The 23,224-nt window shown below is 41.9% G+C and overlaps 1 protein-coding gene across 4 annotated transcripts in view; it reads right to left on the reverse strand.

Moving 5' to 3' along the window:
- The window catches only part of SMURF1 (SMAD specific E3 ubiquitin protein ligase 1), a 103,215-nt gene extending 93,531 nt beyond the window's left edge, over positions 1-9,684 (reverse strand). For all 4 annotated transcript variants that reach the window (XM_081257414.1, XM_081257413.1, XM_081257412.1 and 1 more), the window contains exon 1: positions 9,394-9,684. In XM_081257414.1, coding sequence (XP_081113540.1) covers positions 9,394-9,448 — 55 coding nt within the window. In that variant the 5' untranslated portion in view covers positions 9,449-9,684. The remainder of the gene's footprint in view (positions 1-9,393) is intronic.
- Between the last annotated feature and the right edge of the window lie 13,540 nt (positions 9,685-23,224).

Here is a 23,224-nt window from a genome sequence, read left to right on the forward strand (position 1 = left end):
TTTGGGGGAGAAGAAGAATGTCATGTTTCCAACCTCAAGTAATTGTGGAGAAAAAATGCTACCCTACCGCACCCCCAAAAAAACTTGTCTAATTTTGTGAGTGTGGATTATCCTCAGTAAAGACTAAGAAGAGTTAAATCAACATCCCATGAGTACATGCAGGCCTTCTGCACATGAGTATTGATTATTGTAAAGCATACGAATTTATTATAGTTGGATTAAGCGTGCTTCCGAGAATTTTTGTATCGGCCCGTGAAATGATTATCTATTTAGGATGAGAGAAACTATCCTTTCTCTCCTGTAAAATGTGTTTTTAAGAACAACAACAAAAAAAATTGCATGCTATTTTTTAACCTAGAAACAAAAACACATTTAAAAAACAACAAACAGGGCTTCCCTGGTGGCGCAGTGGTTGAGAGTCCGCCTGCCGATGCAGGGGACACGGGTTCGTGCCCCGGTCTGGGAAGATCCCACATGCCGCAGAGCGGCTAGGCCCGTGAGCCATGGCTGCTGAGCCTGCGCATCCGGAGCCTGTGCTCTGCAAGGGGAGAGGCCACAACAGTGAGAGGCCCGCCTACCGCAAAAAAAAAAAAAAAAAAAAAAAAACCAAAAACTTTTTGAGGCTGGCTTGTATCTTGCCTCAGGTGAGGAAATGTTTATGAGAACTCTCTGCAAACTATGAAACACCGTACAATATAAGGCATTACTACTACTCATATGTACAAACACCCATCAAGCAATCATCAGACCTATGATTTGTAGGTAATATATGTAGAAATACAATATAGTAAAACTAAGATTTTGATCCCAAAAATCTAAGAGAATAAAAAGGCAACAAATTACATGTGGCTATAACTTGGTCTACTTCTACAGAGTCAGATATCAATATTTCTTTTTTAGGCACCACTAAAATTAACAAACAGGCCTTTTTAAAAGTTCAAAATAAACCTATTGATTATAAATACTTGGGAAATATACCAAATTATTATTGCTGGCTTATGCAAGTTAACATTTTTATCCCACTTTAGGGAGGAGGTTATTTTACAAAAACAGGTCAGAGATAACCCCAAGTGGCATTCCAAATAAATGATATAAACCAGCACTATTATTCAGAATTAAGACCCCAGTCTTTCAAAAGGCTCTCTATAAAAAGTAGGTCTAAGTAGGATTAGATTCCTGAATCTGGAAAGAATCATTCAGGCTGGAATAAGTTTTTAATATGCTAGAACAAGGGCATTTGTTTTGGGGGAGTATTCTCAGTATCAGAATGAACATATTCTCTGGGAAAATGTCTTTTCAGACCTGCAATGCAATGTATTTTACTCTCTAGTGAGGAAATACATGTAAACATGGATATATACCCTTAGATGCTATTTTAGCCCTTTAAAATACATTTGGCACAATTTGCATTTTCAGAACACCTACATTTGAAAACAATTACAATTAGCAATTAATATACTAGTTGCTCTAAGAAACTCTTTTCTTCTTAAGAGTTGTAGATTCTTTTTTTGTTTGTTTTTAACATTTTTAATTTTTAATTTTAATACATGCTCAAGGGGTGGGAGGGAGAAAGGGTGCAGGAGGGGAGATGAAATAGTAAAAGGAATACAATAAAACCAAGTCTCTCTCTCTCATCTGGACCCTCAACCCCAGTTTTCCTCCCTAGAGGAAATCACAATCAATATTTCAACAGAATCCTTCCAGTGATATCTATGCAGATAGATCTATAAATTTCCCTTTTATCTTTATTTTGTTTTATTACTCAAATAGTATGTACAATTTCCACTCTTCTGAATCATGCTTTTCCCCCACTCAATAACATACCTTGGAGAATATTCCATATCAGAATACAAAGCACTATCTTATTCTTTTAAACAGCTACGCCTCCCTGGGGATATACCATAATTGATTTAACTAGTTCTCTATTAATGCGTATTTGTTTTCAGTCTTTTACAATTTCAAACAGTGCTACAATGACTTTGCACATAAGCCTTTACATAAATGTGTGAATATATCTGTAAGAAAAATTCCTAAGGGCAGAATTGTCAGATCAAAGGATGTATACATTTATTATCTGATACCAGACTGCCCTTCTTACTATATTGTACCAATTTATATTCTCAACAAACAGTGTAAAAGTTTCTGCTTTTCCACACCTTTGTCATCATGACATATTTTCAAACTCTAGTCTCTGCCTATCTGCTAGATGACAAACTGTTTCACCCTTAGTTTTTTGTTTTTTGTTTGTTTGTTTGTTTTGGCTGTGTTGGGTCTTCGCTGCTGCGCGCGGGCTTTTCTCTAGCTGCGGTGCACAGGCTTCTCATTGCGGTAGCTTCTCTTGTTTTGGAGCACGGGCTCTAGGTGCGCGGGCTTCGGTAGTTGTGGTGCACGGGCTCAGTAGTTGTGGCTCGCGGGCTCTAGAGCGTAGGCTCAGTAGTTGTGGTGCACGGGCTTAGTTGCTCCGCGGCATGTGGGATATTCCCGGACCAGGGCTCGAACCTGTGTCCCCTGCACTGGCAGGTGGATTCTTAACCACTGCGCCACCAGGGAAGTCCCTCACCCTTAGTTTTAATTGGTATTTTGTTTGGAATGAATAGGGCTGAGTGTCTTTTCGCATGCTTGAAATCCATTTTCATTCTTTTCTGTGAATTGTCCACATCCTTTGCCAAATAGGTTATTGGCCTTTTTCTAATTGATTGTGAAAGTTCTTCATATATTAAACAAGCTTGACTTTCACGATATATAGATTACAAATTGTTTTTCCTAGTTTGTCTTTGGCTATCGATTTTTATCCATTTTATTTTTCCATGGAGAAATTTTCTATCCAACTACTAAAGTTTTTTTATGGTTTATAACTGTTTTTCAGCTGCTTCTTTTGGATTTTAAAAGATATAAAATCATACTTCCTGCTAATAGGAATTTTGCTTTCTGATGTCTTTATCTAGTTCATAACAATTGTCACAGTGTACATCCCTGTGTTGCTCCTGATTTTAATGGGAATGTTTCCAAGGTTTCACAATTAAAAATGATGCTCGGGCCTTCCTGGTGGCGCAGTGGTTGAGAGTCCGCCTGCTGATGCAGGGGACACGGGTTCGTGCCCCGGTCCGGGAAGATCCCACATGCCGCGGAGCGGCTGGGACCGTGAGCCATGGCCGCTGAGCCTGCGTGTCCGGAGCCTGTGCTCCGCAACGGGAGAGGCCACAACAGTGAGAGGCCCACGTACCGCAAAAAAAAAAAAAAAAAAAAAATGATGTTGGCTTTGGCTCGTGACACTACTTCTCTAAGGAACTTTCTGAATGCATAGAGAATTTAACAGTTCATTCTTGAGTATTATTTTTCCATGTTTATCAATAGATTCCATTGATTTTCTTCAGTGTCAAATGCATCACTAGCTTTAGCACTTACATGATTATTTAGGAATAAAAAATGACAGGAATCTATGACTTTGGATTTACACTTGTCTACTCTAGAAATAATTCAAAACTACTCATCAAAATATTTAATCCGTATCAAGTCCTCACCTGATATAAAAAGGCAGGTACTTCCCATTACAGATAGGAAGACTGAGTCAAAAATAGATTATAACTCCACCCACCCCCTTTCTTCACTGTGGCACTTTTGAGAGTTAGAAATAAAATCAGACCTTCTGAGTCCCAATCTGGTGGTTAAGCCACAAGAAAGCACCAAGGCCTTTAGAGAATTGAGCAGATGCCCAATGTACAAAGAAGAAAGCAGGCTGCCTTCTACAACCCCCTCACCCCCGCTACAGCTTCACAACATTCTCTTCCAGACTCCCTGTAAGCAACCTCCAAGTTGGACTCAGGAGCCTAAAACATCTGAAATGCATCACCCAGCAGCCAGCATAATAGGTCCGTTCTCCGTGATACATGATGCTGCCGACATTCCTCAGCCAATTAGAATTCCTTTCAGCTGCAATGGAGGTGAACACAGCTGGAATTAGAGTGGGGCCATCACCAGACGCACTGATTGTACATTATTTAAGCCTTGTTTTAAGACAATAAGAGGATGTTTTTCCCTTTAATCTAGAAATATGGAAACAACATTTCACTTAGTTTAAGTATCTAAATGGATTCGATTTCATCTGTAGACACAACAGGAATTCTAACATTTTAAAGAGAAGATATGTCTGATTCACAGGGTTATGAGCTTTTGGTTTTTTTCGAGAGAGCTCGACAGCTCTCAACTAGAATGGCCTTAGGGACTTTGGGCAGCTAGATGCGGAAGACAACAAGCCAATTTAAGTGAGGGGCTTTCTCTCAATAAAATTCACTTACAAAACAACAAGCAAACTAGTCATTTGAGTTGTTCGGTGACAAAAAAACAGAAAACAAACATAACAAACCCAAGTATTTTTTTTTTACTCTTTGTTTAAAAACATTTAGCCACTGAAATGGTTTTGAAATAACAAAAAATTGATTTAAGTGAGAATCCTGAAAGTTAGGGTTTCTCACCCAGAAAATCAGAGCATGGAACAGACACCAAATAATTTCATCCATTTCAGAAGGTTTTTTGAACTTCCTTTTTGCTCTGAGCACTCAATAAAATGCACGATTCAGCTATTTTAACTTTTAACCAGTGCCCACAAACATGTTACAGAACAGCCAGGCTAGTGAACTGGATCAGTGAGCTGATGTTGAAATATTACAGGTCAGTCTTTCTTTTTTTTTTAATTCAGGAGGAAATACTTCTTCACAAGTGACTCAGGTCCCAGGACCCTCCCCGTCACCCAATGTTCCACATTAGAACCGGCCAATGTGACCAAACAGAAAAGGAAAATCTGCAGAAGAGAAGAAAAAACCTGAAGTTCAGACACAACTTTCATGTTTGCAAAAATAGGAGTTTTTGAACTGACAAAGAAATAGGATTGAAATAAAAAATGCTAGTTTGATAAATCACAACTACTATAAAAATACAGAGAGATAGATCATACGAAATAGTTCATTTCTCAAGCCAGTTAGGTGGGTCAAGAAGATTCTTTTTTAATGGATTGGGGGGGGGGAAGGTTTTTCTTAAGACAGCACAGATGTGACCAAATCACAAAATCAACACGAGAGGGACTTCCATGGTGGTCCAGTGGTTAAGACTCCGTGCTCGATTCCGCGTGTGCTGCCACTAAGACCCCAAGCAGCCAAACAAATAAATATTTTCCCCAAAAAATCAATACCAGAGTGTGTACTTGGCAGAGGGTTATTGCTTTTAAAGTATAAATAACTGCAGTATCAATTTTGCAGTAGCATTTGATCTAGCCCATCCCACATCCTTAGATGATTCGGCTCAAAGAAGTACCTTGGCTGCACCTGCATGAACTTGAGGCGCACTCTAAGGAAAATGTTAGGCAAACTCAGGTGGAGGGTGAATGCTGGGTAACTAGTGATGACTTATTCCTTCTTATCACTGTTCCAGTTGTTAAAACAAGAGTTCTGCCCGCCTTACATAAGTCAGGTACAAACTGACACAGGCAACATCTTCAGAGATTTCTTAATCTTTCTTAAGAAAAACCTATTTCAAATCAATTAGGTCACCTGTGATTGATCAATTAATGTTATAAACAGTTATGACTACAAACTACTTCTCTCCAAGTTGGATCATCTGGATGCCAAAAAAAAGTCAGCCTTACATTACATGTGCTATAACTCTAAAAACAGTTTCAATTTCCATAGGCTATCAAGAAGGTTTCCCTTCTCTACTTGGAATTAGAATTTTTCTCCCTTCCCGATATACAGTTACACTCCAAAAAATATAAAAACACAAGGAGATCTGAGAGTATTTCAAGGCATAAAGGCACCGAAGAAAAAGTTTAGGCATTTGGTATTTCAACTAACTGGTTAACATTAGAATAAAATTTAATTTGTTTGAAGAGCACTGTGGAACCCATTCTTTTACCAAAGTGGCCTAAATAACGTATCTGGGATTCATATGTGTACCATGTAAGAACAAAGTTTTTGCAAATCCTGCTTGAATTTAAAATAAAAATGTTTCCAAAGTGTTTGATTTGCCAGGGGACTCTACAATGTCTGCAAGATAATGCTCTTCAACCAAGATCACTTGATTTTGTACATATTATATGCTCCAAACCTACTGAAACCATTTAAAAATGATTTTCCTGTTAAAATACCACAAAGACATTCATTAAAATCATAGTCATTTCAATATAAAGACTCACACATTCTTCTACTAGTTTAGGCCAGCTTTCCCAAGCAGTGCAACATATGACCCAATAGTTTTCAAAAACAAAAAAGGTTCCAGAGGAAGGGGAAAAAAAAGAAATCATAAATGTAACCAATACACAAAAGTAATGCTTGACATAAATCAAACAGGAGGTCTGTGTTTTAACACAAATTCTGAATATCAGGACTGAGACTTAACAAAAGCAAGCATAAGCAAATGGTAATTTGGAATAAATAGGCAGACAAATTGACATATCCTCGAGAAGGAAAGAACGTTATAATGGAGTTGAAATCTCATTTTATATATTAGGAAACTGAGAACCCAGAAAGGTTAAATAATTTGTTCTATATCATGCAGTTAATGGCTGATCTTACCAGAATCAAGTCTCCTAATTCTAAACCCACCAACCGCCTAATACAACTGTGGACACCAAAGTTCTAAATACTCTTTTATAATCCAATGTCTTCATACTTTCCATTGAACTGTGCCCTGTGTGGTATTCGCTGACTGGTTAGAAGAACAGCCCTCGTTTTAAAAAATCATTTTTTCAAATATCACACAGGGAAATAAACTCTGAAACCTGTAACAAAAGTACACACCTCTTGAAAGATGGCTTCCCAAGATGCCAGAAGTGCAGAGATTTCAAACTCTCCCCGACAAGCTCAAAGATAAGGCCAAAACCTATTCTACCGCCAACAAAGTATCTAGTTCTGACGTTTCCACGTAAATTAACGTTCAGCAGACAACTGGCAACAAGTGTGTCTGCAATCAACGCTAAATCCTCGCTGCAGGGAGGACCACACTCACAAAGCCCCTCAGATCATGAATAACATCAGCTGGGGGAAAGGGAAAAGGCATTTTGGAAAGAACACTCATCACCTGATCCTGTGATAGCAAACACCATCCAAAAACTCTTTAAAGCATTTCTGCATCTATGACATCTAAATTTCTGAGTCCAAAATTAATTTGGGACGAAGGACAAAACCTCCACTACAGGAGGAAAAGGCTCACATCCAGACCTGCCAACTAGGCTTGATTAATATATAAATACACCTGACACAAACGTTGTAATTAAAACCTAGTCCTTCTAAAACATTAATCACATTTCTACCCCAACTCACAAAATCAGTTACTTCTGCTTTTAACAAGAAAACTGAAACTAATCTGATGTCACTTATAGATTACACTGTAAATGAGAACCAAATGAAAGTTGTCAGTAATTAAAGTTTTACAAGCATTACAAAGTCAAAAACGTGGCTTTTATGTAACCATAAAAATAAGAATGTATATACTGTATCTACATAGTGAGTGAGAGTTTCCTACCAGCCCTGGAATAAAGAATTATGTTTCTCCTGAAACAAAGATCCCTGGGATATACTTGTCACTTACAAAACCAGGGTCTGGGTTTGGGTCCAAATCATCATCTGATCTGATTGTATTATCTGGTCATAACCTGATCTGATATCTTTATACAAAAAAACAGACATCTTTATACAAAAAAACTATCTCCCTTTTCTTGAAACAAAAAATGGATCATGCAACAACTAAGAACTCTCAGAGGAAATTTTCGTTTGAAAAAAAAAATCACCCATTGTTGTTTTCAGGGATTTCACCAATAATTGAGGGCCATGCATTTGCCATAAAGTGTCCAAAATGATCATTCTCTTTTTCAAAGAATCTGACCAGACTGACTTTTAAGGCATCATCAGACCAGTCACTGAACAGAAAAATCCAGGGGAAAATCCCCAACAGGGATTAGCCTGAACTTTTTATTTCCTTTCCAGAGCGGGAAATATTCACGTTTGGAAAGTCCCCCAGCAGAACCGTATTTGTAGCACTACAATCTGGCCTCAGGTGTGAATTTAAACCGGAAGACGGGGCAGTAGACCCGCAGGAATGCGGAGAGCGAGAAAGAGCAGATGAGGGTGCAGACTGGTCCAGGATCTCTGGAGCCCGCTAGCGAGGGGCAAGCCGACAGACACCGCTGGCAGCTATGCACACCCGAACCACCACGTCGCAGGCCCAGAGCAGAGCTTCGCGCTCACCCTTGAAGGTTGCACTATGAGCCACCTAGGAGACACGGGCATTTCATTGAAGACTCAATGAGAGTGAATCAAGGAGTCTGCGTTAGTGCAGCTGCCAAAGCCTCCAGAGTGTGCGTGGGGTGCGGGCGGGGAGGGGGGGAGGTTTTTCAAGGATGCTGGCGGGTGGGAGAGGGGTGACAGTAAAGGAAAGAACTGAAGAAGCACAGTCAAGAGGAGGTAGTGGCCTGGCCTGAGAGAGAAAGGAAGTGGACTAGACTGAAGAGGTCTGGACCAGAGGGGAAGTGAGAACAGGACCGGGAGAAGCTACGAGATAGGATTCAGGAATTCGAGGCTGAAGGAAAGGGTGGAGGCCGCCAGACAGAAGCAAGGGGGCGGGGCTGGGAGATAAGTGGGGGCGGGACTAGGTAGAAAATGAGGGGCGGAGTTTAGGGGAAAGTGAGGGGGCGGGGCTGAAGAGAAGAAAGGGGCGGGGCCCGGAGGGAGAAGCTAGGGGGCAAGTGGGGGGTGGGGAAAGCAAGAGAACGGATGAGGGATGGGGTGAGAAGTCAGTGGGTGGGTGGGGGGTAGACTTGGAGGGAGAAGCGAGAGGCAAGGCCGAGAGGGGAGAAGCGAGGGGGCAGGTGCGGGGAGAGATAGAGAAGAGCCAGAGAATGGGAAGGTGGCGAGAATCGAGGGGCAGGACTGAGAGGGAAAAGAGAGGGGGCAGGTGAGGGGAGAGAGAAGAAATCCTGGGGGAGGAAGGGGTTGAGAAGCGGGGGGCGGGGCCAGGAGAGGAGAAGCGAGGGGCTAGAGGGAGAAGGAAGGGAGCGAGGGGGATGGAGGGGAGGGAGACGGAGGGGGTCCAGGAGGGGAGAAGTGAGGGGGCGGGGCCAGAAGGGGGAAGCGAGAGGAGGGGGCAGGTGGGGGGAAAGGAGGGAAGCGAGAGGGTGGATGGGGGTGAGAAGCGAGGGGGCGGGGCCGGGGAGAAGCGAGGGGGCGGGGCCGGGAGGGAGCAGCGAGGGGCACTCGCCGAGGGGGGCGACCAGGTCCTGGGACAACGGCTGGCGTGGGGGAGGGCCACTTCCCCAGGGCGCCCTGCGGGAAATTCCGGGGCTGCTGAGGGGCCGTGCGGGGTGCGAGCGGGCGCCGGGTGTCGGCGGGGGCCTCCGGCCGGCCGTACCTGTCAGACGGATCTTGATGCTGGAGCCGTTCCTGCGCGTCCCGGGGTTCGACATCTCCCGCCAACGATCGGGCAGCCGCGGATCCAGCGCTGCCGCCCCCCGGCCCGGCCCGGCCCGGCCCCGCCGCCGCCGCCTCAAGGTTACGGCTCCGGGCTGGGCGCCGGGGTCCGAGCCGGGACACAAACTCCGCGGCCCAGGCGTCCGGGCGGCTGGCGGATGGTCGAGCCGGGGGATTGGCGCTCGACCCGGCGCCCCCGACCCTCGATCGATCCCAGCCGAGCCCAGTCCGGAGCCGCCGCCGCCACCACCACCGCCACCACCGCCACCACCTCAGAGCCGGACGCCCGCCGCCCTCGCCGCTTCCGCCGCCGCCACCGCCTCCCGGAGCCGCGCGCGCTCCCGCCGTCGTGCCGGCCCGGCCCTGCGCGCGCCCGGGTCGTGCAGCCCCACGCCTGCGTGCGTGCGCGCGCCCGCGGGGATGGCTGGGCGGGGCGCGCCGCGCGGCTGCGTCGCCCGCTCAGCCCAGGGCGCTAGGGGTCCGGAGCTGATGGCCGGGTTCCCTGCACCCGTCGGACCGGGAAGCGGGAGGAGGAGATCGGGGGCTGGGGCCAAGCGCTTCGGAGGCCCGCGGAACCCGGCGCGGTGTGCAGAGCCGCGGGGCCGGGAGCGAGCGCCGGGCACACACCTAGGCGGGCGGGACGGCTGGGCCAGCGCGTGGTCGCCTTCGGTCTTCGCCACATTCTCGAAGGGAACCGGTTTGCCGATGCGGACGTTGAGGTTCAGAGAACGGAATCGATTTTCCAGGTCTCTCACGCAAGGCTCTGAGCTCCTGAGAGCTGTTGAAGGGGGGCTTACAGGAAACCGTGGCCTGTTACTACACCAAGCACTTTGCACGAATAGGCATGCAATCCCAGTTTATTTACTTTTAGTAAAGAGCGTCTAGACAACGCAATTTCAAGGGAGGGACTTCTCAAAGAGACAAAGTCCCCTAGGTGTGTTCTGGGCAACTAGTGAGCTCTATTGACCCATAACAAAGTTGCCAGAATCGCAGGAAGTGCCATATATGGACAAGGTAAACAAGATGCGAGAGACGGATAAAGAGGTAGATAAGATGTTTGTTATTATCCAATCTGCATACAGTTTAGCCAAACAAAAAGACAGCTTTATGGCCTGTGTTTCCCTGCCTTCTGTTAACACTTCTCCCACAGTCGCAAGGTAGAACTAAAAGCTCATTATGCTTTCTCCAGCAAACAAACTCCTCTGTTAAACCCGTTACAGAGAGGAAATACTGTGTTGATAGAGAGGAAAAGCTGGGTTTGTTTATCAGACTTGTTTTTGACCAACTACCTGATTCTTTGAATGCCTTTTTTGGTTTGTGTCCTAAGGAAACCAGGCTCTGAGCCCTTGCAGCCATCCCTTGCAGCCAGAGACCTTTCTTGGGGTCACAGTCTTCAGAATAGATCCCACTTCCTGGAGCCCCTTGACATGTCCACCTCCTCAGGCTGAGCTCAAGACTCTCTCCTGGGCTGGATTCAAGGCTGCCTCTCCCAGCCTCAGTCAGTGACATAAAAGGACAGGCCTAGATCGTTTTTCTATGGCCCCTTGCAGCTCAGACTTTGATTCTAGTGAAATATCCAAGAATACAAACTACGTTGAGTCAACAGAGCAGTAGATCCAGAATCCAGCTCTGTTTCTCTTTGAGGCGATTGTTACTGAGTCCCTGGATCTGAATCAATACATTTAGAGCCTGCAATGCCTCGAGTAATCCCCATTCTTCTTTCAGTCCAGTCAGTATTTCTCCCTCTGCTTTGTTCCCATATTCAAGAAGTCTCTTCTCTGTAAACCAGACTAAACGTCTTTCTTTCTCTGCTTACCTGAGTGCGGGCCCCTGTTCTTACCTCAGCTGTTTCTTACCTGAAAACCTTTCATTTCTTAACCTCATTGTTTTCTTACCTTCCTAGATGTCTGGGCCTTTTCTTGTTTCCTCAACACCTGAGTCAGGCCACTTCTGGAGGTTACTGGATTGCATTTCGTTTATCATTAACAAGTAATACATGGCTAGGGACAAGGAACATAAATAAGTCAGAGCTCCAGCACTTCCAAGGCTCTGTTGGTTGGATGAAGCAGACAAGAACTGATAATGATACAGTGGTGGAGATGTGTACAGAGGCTAGGAATAGGACCATTCTACCTGGGAGGAGAGAGATGGGAAGAGCTTAGAAGAGTCACAGAAGATCTTGATCTAGGGCTTTAGAGGCAAGTTTAAGTTCAAGTTTGTTGGGCAAAGAGGTGGGGAAGGGCATAGACAGAGGGAACAGCATGTGCAAAGGCAGGAAAGTGAATGCATTTCCCAGCGCAGTTTTCAGTGTAAGTGCAGTCACATAGCTGCTGGATCTTCTCTCCTTACACCCTACTCCATTAAAAGTTGATAGAGGGGGCTTCCCTGGTGGCGCAGTGGTTGAGAGTCCGCCTGCCGTTGCAGGGGACGCGGGTTTGTGCCCCGGTCCGGGAGGATCCCACATGCCGTGGAGCGGCTGGGCCCGTGAGCCATGGCCGCTGGGCCTGTGCTCCCGGAGCCTGTGCTCCGCGACGGGAGAGGCCACAACAGTGAGAGGCCCACGTACTGCAAAAAAAAAAAAAAAAAGTTGATAGAGATGATAAAAGATATTTGCCCACTTAAAAATCATCACCCACAATTTTGTGCTAAGGCTGTAGGCAAGCCCTTATATTGAATTTAAGATGTACCTTGATACCCTTTCATTCTGTACCAGATGTGTCAAAAATTCTGTCAGCCCTCTGTATGCACGGGTTCTGCATCCGTGGATTCAACCAATCTCTGATCGAAAATACTCGGAAAGAAAAATTCCAGAAAGTTCCCCAAACCAAAACTTGAATTTGCCCTCTGCACCAGCAACTATTTACATAGCATTTACATTGTACTTGGTGTTATAAGTAATCTAGAGATAATTTAAAATATACAGGAGTACAATGAGGTATCACCTCACACCAGTCAGAATGGCCATCATCAAAAAATCTACAAACAATAAATGCTGGAGAGGGTGTGGAGAGAAGGGAACCCTCTTGCACTGCTGGTGGGAATGTAAATTGATACAGCCACTATGGAGAACAGTATGGAGGTTCCTTAAAAAACTAAAAATAGAACTACTGTATGACCCAGCAATCCCACTACTGGCCATATACCCTGAGAAAACCATAATTCAAAAAGAGTTATGTACCACAAAGTTCATTACAGCTCTATTTACGATAGCCAGGTCATGGAAGCAACCTCAGTGTCCATAGACAGATGAATGGATAAAGCAGATATGGCACATATACACAATGGAATATTACCCAGCCATAAAAAGAAATGAAATTGAGTTATTTTTAGTGAGGTGGATGGACCTAGAGTCTGTCATACAGAGTGAAGTAAGTCAGAAAGGGAAAAACAAATACCGTAAGCTAACATATATATGGAATCTTAAAAAAAAAAAAATGGTTCTGAAGAACCAAGGGGCTGGACAGGAATAAAGATGCAGACACAGAGAATGGACTTGAGGACATAGGAAGGGGGAAGGGTAAGCTGGGACGAAGTGAGAGAGTGGCATGGACATATATACGCTACCAAATGTAAAACCGATAGCTAGTGGGAAGCAGCCACATAGCCCAGGGAGATCAGCTCGGTTCTTTGTGACCACCCAGAGGGGTGGGATAGAGAGAGTGGGAGGGAGACGCAAGAGGGAGGAGATATGGGAATATATGTATATGTATAGCTGATTCACTTTGTTATAAAGCAGAAACTAACACACCATTGTAAAGCAATTATACTCCAATAAAGATGTTAAAAAATAAATAAAGTATACGGGAGGATATGCGTAGGTTATATGCAAATACTACATCATTTTGTATAAGGGACTTGAGCATCTGAAAATTTTGGTATCTGCAGGAGGTCCTGGAACCAATCATCCACAGATAAGGAGGGATGACTATACTAAAGATATCTGGAACAAATAGATGGGAAATGTCAAACAATTCTGCTGAGGCAGAGATGAAATTCAGTGTCTCTGCAAGTATCCTCTTTGCAATGACTTTACAAAATGTAGTTTTGACCCTGCTTTCTGTGTAGGATTTAGTAGCTGATTTTATTGCCCCCAGATGTATCACTTCCCTGAGTCAGTGTTATTGGGCATTTGAAAGGTTTTCCAGTGGGGGAAAAATATCTCTTTGGATCTGGCTGCAGCAGTTCTTAACCTCTTTTTGAGTCCCAAACCTCTTGGGAATCTGATGGCAGCAATGGAGACTTTCTCCAGAAAATTTCATATGGGCAAATACACACCAAATTTTGCATCCCATTTCAGTGGGTTCATGATCTCCTGAAGCCAATTTGTGTATCCTGTAAGGTCCCATCGCCCCTAGATTAAGAACTCCTAACCTAAAGGCAACAACCAGGCAAACAGCATTGGGAATATCCAATATGTATGTGTTCCACAGAGCAGTAGCTCCTTTTGAAGGCAGTGGGTGTGCTGAAAAGAGGGCAGCTATAATCCACACAGACCTACAATTTACCCTAGCTTCATCCTATTACCAGCTGGTGCCAGAGCAAGTTAATTAAATCTCCAAGTCTCACTTTGCTCATCTGTAAAATGGAGATAAAAATACCTCTCACTCAAAGTTATCATGAGGCTTAAATTAAATCTTGGGTGTAGATTTAGCAGTCTAATATAGTAGGCACTCGGTAAATGGTAGTTCTTATTAGTACCTGTAAAATGCATGTGCTAGTCTTTGCTCCAAAACCTGCAAGTTCTATTACCCTAGGGAAATCTGTTTGGAATACTGTGCAGGGGATCCCTTGTGGGAGTAGAGACAGCTATAAAAAATGCCTCTTGAGGACACGTCTGGACCTGAGCTGTTGCCTCTGAGGCCAGTGGCTAGATCAGACTAGACTTTAAGGTTTTTCGTAGATCTGGCATCTAGTATTCTTTTACTTTTCACCTAAACATCAGATTTTTAAAACAACAGGGTGTATAAAGTCACATTTAATTAGCACATTTATTTATTCTTTTATGTCCAGAAGCCTTTAGGATCTTTCTCTAAATTACAGCCTAAACTTGATGCAAGTCTTAGTACATTATTATCATTGGTAAGGTTTTTTACTTGTTTTTCTAATTGAAATTTTTATTGAGATAATTGTAGATTCACATTCAGTTGTAAGAAATAATACAGAGAGATCCTTTGGACACTTTGCCAGTTTCCCCTGATGGTAACATTGTGCAAAATCGTAGTATTCAATATAATATCACAACCAGGGTACTGACATTGATACAATCCAGTGATAGAGTTTCCCAGTTTTACTTATACTGATGTGTGTGTGTGTGTGTGTGTATTAAATTTTATACAGTTTTAACATGTGTAGTTTCAAGTATCCACCACTATGGTCAAAATACTGAACAGTTCCAATGCTACATGGATCCCTCATGTTGCCCTTTTGTACCCACACCTTTTGTCCCACTCTCAACACCTGGTAACCAGTAGTCTGTCCTCCATTTTTAAATGTTGTCAATTTTAGAACGTTACATAAATGGAATCATATAGAATGTAATCTTCAGGGATAGTTTTTTTCATGCAGCATAATTCCCTGGAGGGTCATCCAGGTAGTTACGTGTATCAATAGTTCCCTCCTTTTTATTACTATGTAGTGTTCTACAGTATGGATGTATCACAGTTTGTTTAACCAATCATCCTTTGAAGGACACCTGAGCTAACTCCAATTTTTGGCTATTACAAATAAACTACTATGAACATTTGTGTACAGGTATTTATGTGAACAGAAGTTTTCATTTCTCTGGGATAGCTACCCTAGAGTATAATTGCTGAGTGATAAAGAAATTACATGTTCAGTTTTATAAGAAACTGCCAAACTCTTTTCCAGAGTGGCTGTAGCATTTCACTTACCTACCAGCAATGCTCCTCAGCATTCTTGCCAGCATTTGGTGGTGTTATTTTTCTTTTAGCCATCCTGATAGGTGTGTAGCTGTTTTATGGCTGTGGAATTATTTGAGATATAGATTATTTCTTCAAATAGATGCAGCCAAGTAATTAGGGGCAACTGCAGAAAAATAATTCCAAAGTCTTTCTTTAAACATCATAGCTGAACCCCACAGTCCGTGTTCAGAAAGAGGTAAGGTCATGAGTGAAAATGAGAAAATGATTGAACTGCTATTATTCATTTAAAAAGGTAATTTTGTTTATAGAGTAGCTCCCACTTAGATGAACAATGTTCTAATCAATTAAATTGATTATCCAAATAAAAGTAATTAAGACACTATTAAGAATATAATAAGCTCAATTTAAAAAATTCAGACATGACAATTTTATTAGAAATAAAAGAGATGTCCAAGGTTCTGGTCTATTACTCCTTCAAGATTTTATGATTTCTATTGGTCTTAACCACTTTTAAGTGTAAAGTTAGAATATTGTGTTACATCACCATCCTCCATCTCTGGGGATCTTTTCATCTTGGAAAACTGAAACTGTATCCATTAAACAGTAAGTCCCTTGTTTCCTCCCTCTCCCCCAGCTCGGCACCCACCATTTTACTTTCTGTCTCTGCAAATTTGACTATTCTAGTTACCTCATTTAAGTGGAATCATACAATATTTGTCTTTTTGCACTTAGCCTATTTCACTTAATGTCCTCAAGAAGGAGAACAGTATGGAGGTTCCTCAAAAAACTAAAAACAGAGCTACCATATGATCCTGCAATCTCACTCCTGGGCATATATCTGGAGAAAGCCATAATTGGAAAAGATACATGCACCCCAAGGTTCATAGCAGCACTACTGACAATAGCCAAGACATGGAAGTAACCTAAATGTCCATCAACAGAGGAATGGATAAAGAAGATGTGGTGTATATATATACATACATACAATGGAACATTGCTCAGCCATAAAAAAAGAATGAAATAATGCCATTTGCAGCAACATGGATAGTAAGTCAGACAGAGAAAGACAAATATCATATGATATCACTTATATGTGGAATCTAAAAAAATGATACAAATGAACTTATTTACAAAATGGAAACAGACTCACAGACATAGTAAACAAACTTACAGTTACCGAAGGGGAAAAGTGGGGAGGGGAGAGGGATAAACTAGGAATGTGGGAGTAACATATACACACTACTATGTATAAAATAGATAAACAAGGACCTACTGTATAACACAGGGAACTATACTCAATATTTTGTAATAACATATATATCTATAAATAACTGAATCACTTTGCTGTACACCTGAAGTTAATACATTGTAAATCAACTTCAATCAATCAATAAAAAACAAAAAAAATCATCTATGTTGTAGCATTTGTCGGAATTTCCTTCCTTTTTAAGGTTGAATCATATTCCATTGTATGGATAGACCACACTTTGCTTATCCATTTATCTGTCCGTGGACACTTGGGTTGCTTCCACGTTTTAGCTACTGTGAATAATGCTGCTATGAACATGGGAGTACAAATATCTCTTCGAGATCCTTTTTTCAATTCTTTTGGGTAGATACCCAGAAGTGGAATTGCTGGATCATATGGTAATTCTATTTTTAATTTTTGAGGAACCACCATACTGTTTTCTGTAGCAGCTGTACCTTTTATTTTTTAAAGTATATATATATCTATATACATATATATATATTATTTTTTTTTTTTTAAGCAGAGGTCTTCTTAGAAGCCCATATGATTTAAATTTATTTATTTATTTATTTATTTATTTATTTATTTATTTATTTATGGCTGTGTTGGGTCTTCGTTTCTGTGTGAGGGCTTTCTCTAGTTGTGGCAAGTGGGGGCCACGCTTCATTGCGGTGCGCGGGACTCTCACTATCGCGACCTCTCTTGTTGTGGAGCACAGGCTCCAGACGCACAGGCTCAGTAATTGTGGCTCACGGGCCCAGTTGCTCCGCGGCATGTGGGATCTTCCCAGACCAGGGCTCGAACCCGTGTCCCCTACATTGGCAGGCAGAGTTTCAACCACTGAGCCACCAGGGAAGCCCGCAGCTGTACCTTTTTACATTACCACCAACAGTACCCAAGAGTTTCAATTTCTCTACATGCTGGCCATCACTTGTTATTTTCTGGGGCTTTGATAGGAGCCATCCTAGTGGGTGTGATGTGGTATCTCAGTGTGGTTTTGATTTGCATTTCCCTGGTGACTCATGACATTTAGCATCTTTCCATGTGCTTGTTGACCATTTGTATATCTTCTTTGGAGAAATGCCTATTCAAGTCCTTTGTTTTTGAATCGGGTTGTTTGGCAAGGGATTTTAAAAGGTCCATTAGCTATGGTCCCTGCATTTTGTGGCTGACATCTAGTAGTGGAGACCATCACAGAAGCAAATCATTCAAACAATGTATAAATGAGACAGAAGAGCCAGACTGAAGGCTTCCCTTTCTCGAGGACACCAGTATGCTGTGGTTTTCAGTGGAGAAAGGGAAAGGTAAGCTGCTTCACCTGGATGCAGGGGGAGGGTGACTTGTTTGTTTTTACCTCATATCTTAAGTAGCAAGTTTCTAAAGAGGCTCAAAAATTGTCAGTGATTAATTCAGGAGCATCATCAATTTAAATATACTTGGGAGGTATGGTTGGTAACTTTATTTCTCATAAGGCAGCCCCCCAACATTTGCTTCTTTTTAAAAGCCTTGAGCAGCTTTCTCAACAAGCCACGTCTATTTCGGCCATGAATTTTCATCTCAGGTTGTCACTTAGAGGTATAATCAATGTAGACGTTGCAATTTGCTCAGAGAGCAAAGTCTGTGATGTCTTAACTGAGCACAGGACAAGGCTGTCATACTTCTCTTTTAAAAGTGAGAGTCCTTGGAATCAAGTGGGAAAACAGTTTGATTTTCACTCTGGAAAGTTCTCGCTGCAGAGAAAACAGACTGCCCTTACTGCAGTTGAATTTATGGATTCTGGTTAGATTCTCAACTCATGGATGAAAATTAAGAGACTTGAATGTTATCCTAAATAAACCACATTGCATCCAGATGGAATGTTTTGATAATAATGGGCTGGTCTTAGGAGAAGCTTGTGTTGGAAAAAGGGTGAGGCTAAGTATCATTAGAGATGTTTCATGGAACCCATCTGGCTGACACATCCTTTCCCTGAAAGTGTTTCCACCCCCTGAATGCAATCCTTTGCAGAATACTTCATATCTAAGTGGGTGGGATAAGAGGGTGAGAGGGGATCGGTGCCAACAGTGAATGACTTAGGAAAGCTATGAACCTGCCATTGGCCTGGAATATGGTATTTGGGTAGCACTAGATTGTTTTGCCAAAGAGCTATTTCTCTTCTACTGGGAAGACTTGGTCTGGAGGTTCAAAGAAATAGTTGCTGCTTTGGCCCGTGATCACTCAGATGAGAAAACTCCTGTGTCTTTTGTTGTTGTTGTTGTTGCTGTTTTGGTTTTTCATTTGTTCGTTTTGCTGCACACAGCTTGCGGGATCTTAGTTCCCCGACCAGGTATTGAACCCGGGCCCTCAGCAGTAAAAGAGCCAAGTTTTAACCACTGGATCGCCAGGGAATTCCCACTCCTCGGGTTTTGATAGAAGAGTACTTTTAGTTCAGAAGCCAGATTTATGGCCATGGGCAAAGAGAAAGCCCATGTCTACAGTCTACCAGGGTTATTAGGGTGGCTATGCTCCTCAGAAATCCTTCTAGAGAAGTCCCATGGAAATCACTTTCTAGCCTCCTTTGGATTCTAATTTCTCGATCACCCCAACATTTCTTTCCCCACCTTTCCTCAAAACTAGAGACTTGCCATGAATTGTTTAACAATCATCAGAGTTTCCTTCCCTCAAAATGCGTGGAGAACTAAAAACCCAAGGCATATAAGAACGAGGATAAACCCCAGAGCAATTAAGTCCCTGGCAATCACCACGTTAGGTAGATGAGCTGGATCAGACTTGGTATCAGCAGAGTGGGTTTAAATATTCCCCTGCTTGCTAGCTGTGGGATCCTGGGTGATTCCCTTAAATCTCTGAACTTCAACTTCTTCATCTATAAAATAGATATAATACCAATATCATACTGTTATTATCAGCATTACCTGTATGGAAGATGTCTATAACAATATTCTGTTAAGGTGTCCTGTGATTGTTCTTAATCTAGGGGCAATTGTGTCTAAAACTGCAAGCTTCCAGAGAGGGATTTTGGTTTCCTAAGTGTATTTATTTAACTGAATGTGCAGGTAATGACCAAGACTTTATAAACAATAAAAATTCCCCTAATTTTTAATAATTGTTAAATGTTATGAGTCTCTGCCCCCTCCCCCCACAACACACAAAGAAAACCACTTTAAAAGTTTTCTAAACAATCAGATTTTTCAAAGACAAGCAAATCACGGATTTGGAATATTTTCCCAATTATGATTCACCCAAACTGAGTGAAAGGGTATTTACTTTGGAGGAGAGACGCTTACACTCTAAAGTGCCTTTTTATTACTGGTAACTCCCAACTTGTTCATCAGACTTTCATCGTATGTAGTTGTGCCTCAGGAATCTAGGACTCAAATCCACATTCATGTGACACACCAGGAGATCACACAATTCTAATGTCTCTGAGGTTTTTAAATTTTTAATTATTACTAAAAAAAACACCCATGACAAAATTGGGACTCCTGTCTATCTCCCACCAGAGGTTAGCAGTTTGGTGACTAGTCTCCCAGAAATTTTTTCTATACATATGCTACCAGATATATAATATTCTTACAAATAATAACATATATATATACACTGGTATTTCTTGATTCACCACCAGTTTAAGACTTCATCTTGTCCATCAACAGATGAATGGAGAAAGAAGATGTAGTACACACACGCGTGCGTGCGTGTGTGTGCTCGCAATGGAATACTACTCAGCCATAAAAAATGAAATTTTGCCATTTGCAGAAACACAGATGGACTTGGAGGGCATTATGCTAAGTGAAATAAGTCAACCAGAGAAAGAAAAATACTGTACGACATCACTTATATGTAGAATCTAAAAAATACAGCAAACTAGTGAATATAACAAAAAAGCAGCAGACTCACAGATATAGAGAACAAACTGGGGAGGGGGGCAAATAAGGGTGGGGGAGTCAGAGGTGTAAACTACTGGGTGTAAGATAGGCTACAAGGATGTGTTGTACAGCATGGGGAATAGAGCCAATATTTTGTAATGACTGTAAATGGAGTATAACCCTTACAAATTGTATAAAAAATTTTTAAAAATTTTTAAAACGACTTCATCTGTTGACTCCCGATCATGAAAGATGAGGAGTTAGGTAGCTAGCACTTCCCTCCACCTGCCCCCACTTTTGTAGTTACTGTTTTCAGTTCTTCTATTTGTCCTTTTAAATATTTTTTCTTGAACCTGTCTTTGCTTTTCAATCAGTCAGCCTGAAACACGTGACCCCTCCAAGTTAGATGAAGGAAGATATTGGTACTCTACCTTCTGCTCCACTCCTCTACATCCCCACCTGCATCTTTTTTTTAAAATTATTTATTTATTTATTTTTGGCCACACCCCACAGCATGCGGAACTTATCTTTGATAAAGGAGGCAGGAATGAACAGTGGAGAAAGGACAGTCTCTTCAATAAGTGGTGCTGGGAAAACTGGATAGGGACATGTAAAAGTATGAGATTAGATCACTCCCTAACACCATACACAAAAATAAGCTCAAAATGGATTAAAGACCTAAATGTAAGGCTAGACACTATCAAACTCTTAGAGGAAAACATAGGCAGAACACTCTATGACATAAATCACAGCAAGATCCTTTTGGACCCACCTCCTAGAGAAATGGAAATAAAGACAAAAATAAACACATGGGACCTAATGAAACTTAAAAGCTTTTGCACAGCAAAGGAAACCATAAACAAGACCAAAAGACAACCCTCAGAATGGGAGAAAATATTTGTAAATGAAGCAACTGACAATGGATTAATCTCCAAAATTTATAAGCAGCTCATGCAGCTCAATAACAAAAAAACAAACAACCCAATCCAAAAATGGGCAGAAGACTTAAATAGGCATTTCTCCAAAGAAGATATACAGACTGCCAACAAACACATGAAAGGATGCTCAACATCTTTGCTCATTAGAGAAATGCAAATCAAAACTACAATGAGATATCATCTCACACCAGTCAGAATGGCCATCATCAAAAAATCTAGAAACAATAAATGCTGGAGAGGGTGTGGAAAAAAAGGAACACTCTTGCACTGCTGGTGGGAATGTGAATTGGTACAGCCACTGTGGAGAACGGTATGGAGGTTCCTTAAAAAACTACAAATAGAACTACCATATGACCCAGCAATCCCACTACTGGGCATATACCCTAAGAAAACCATAATTCAAAAAGAGACATGTACCAAAATGTTCATAGCAGCCCTATTTACAATAGCCCGGAGATGGAAACAACCCAAGTGTCCATCATCGGATGAATGGGTAAAGAAGATGTGGCACATATATACAATGGAATATTACTCAGCCATAAAAAGAAATGAAATTGAGCTATTTGTAATGAGGTGGATGGACCTAGAGTCTGTCATACAGAGTGAAGTAAGTCAGAAAAAGAAAGACAAATACTGTATGCTAACACATATATATGGAATTTAAGAAAAAAAAATGTCATGAAGAACATAGGGGTAAGACAGGAATAAAGACACAGACCTACTAGAGAATGGGCTTGAGGATATGGGGACGGGGAAGGGTAAGCTGTGACAAAGTGAAAGAGCGGCATGGACATATATACACTACCAAACGTAAGGTAGATAGCTAGTGGGAAGCAGCTGCATAGCACAGGGAGATCAGCTCGGTGCTTTGTGACCGCCTGGAGGGGTGGGATAGGGAGGGTGGGAGGGAGACGCAAAAGGGAGGGGATATGGGAACATATGTATATGTATAACTGATTAAATTTGTTATAAAGCAAAAAATTAAAAAAAAGAATAAAAAAAAATTATTATTTATTTATTTATTTTTGGCCACACCCCACAGCATGCGGAACTTCCCACAACAAGGGATCGAACCCCTGTCCCCTGCACTGGAAGCAGAAAGTCTTAACCACTGGACCGTCTGGGAAGCCCCCCAACTGCATCTTTTGTCTGCTGAACTTTGACAGTGTCAAGGACAACATTCACCATCTCTTCTGCATGTAGAGTTACTTGCCTGTTTTGTCTGTTGGTTTCATGAGTTGTTTCAGAATCAAGATCAAAATCACACCACATCTTGTTTGCTTCACATTTGGTCATGAGTTTCTTACACAATTTTTCCCCTGTTGTTTCTAATTGCCTTACTTACTTTCTTCTTATTGATGAGAAACAGACATATTTTCTTCATCATGTCATTAACATCATCTGGCTTCTTAGTCATTCTATTACGTGGATCTATTTCATTCCTCTTGTTGAAGCCGTTCTACCTGAAGGTCTCTGCCTTTCTGTTCTAATATGGCACAAAGAGCTTTCCAGCTTCACTCCATAACTCTTATCCTGGGATTCCTTTTAATTGGAATTCTGGGTTGGTTCCACCATTTTTTGTATCTTATATCTTGCTCTTTTTCTGGTGGGGGTTGGAGATAGATTGTTTTCATCCTTTTCTGAAAGAGTACATTCTCAAACAGCTTTGTTAGTATTTGAAAGGTAATCCCTCTGAGTTTATATCTGAAAATATGATTATGCTTTATATGGCTACAGAATTCTTGATTCTAAGTAATTTTCCTTCAGAACTTTGAAGGCATTTTTCCATAATCTTCTAGCATTCTGTGTTCCCAGAGAGAAATCTGATGTTAGTCTGATT

This window comes from Mesoplodon bidens (genome assembly GCF_964165515.1).
Source record: "Mesoplodon bidens genome assembly, chromosome: 15".
In the NCBI taxonomy this organism is placed as follows: Eukaryota; Metazoa; Chordata; class Mammalia; order Artiodactyla; family Ziphiidae; genus Mesoplodon; species Mesoplodon bidens.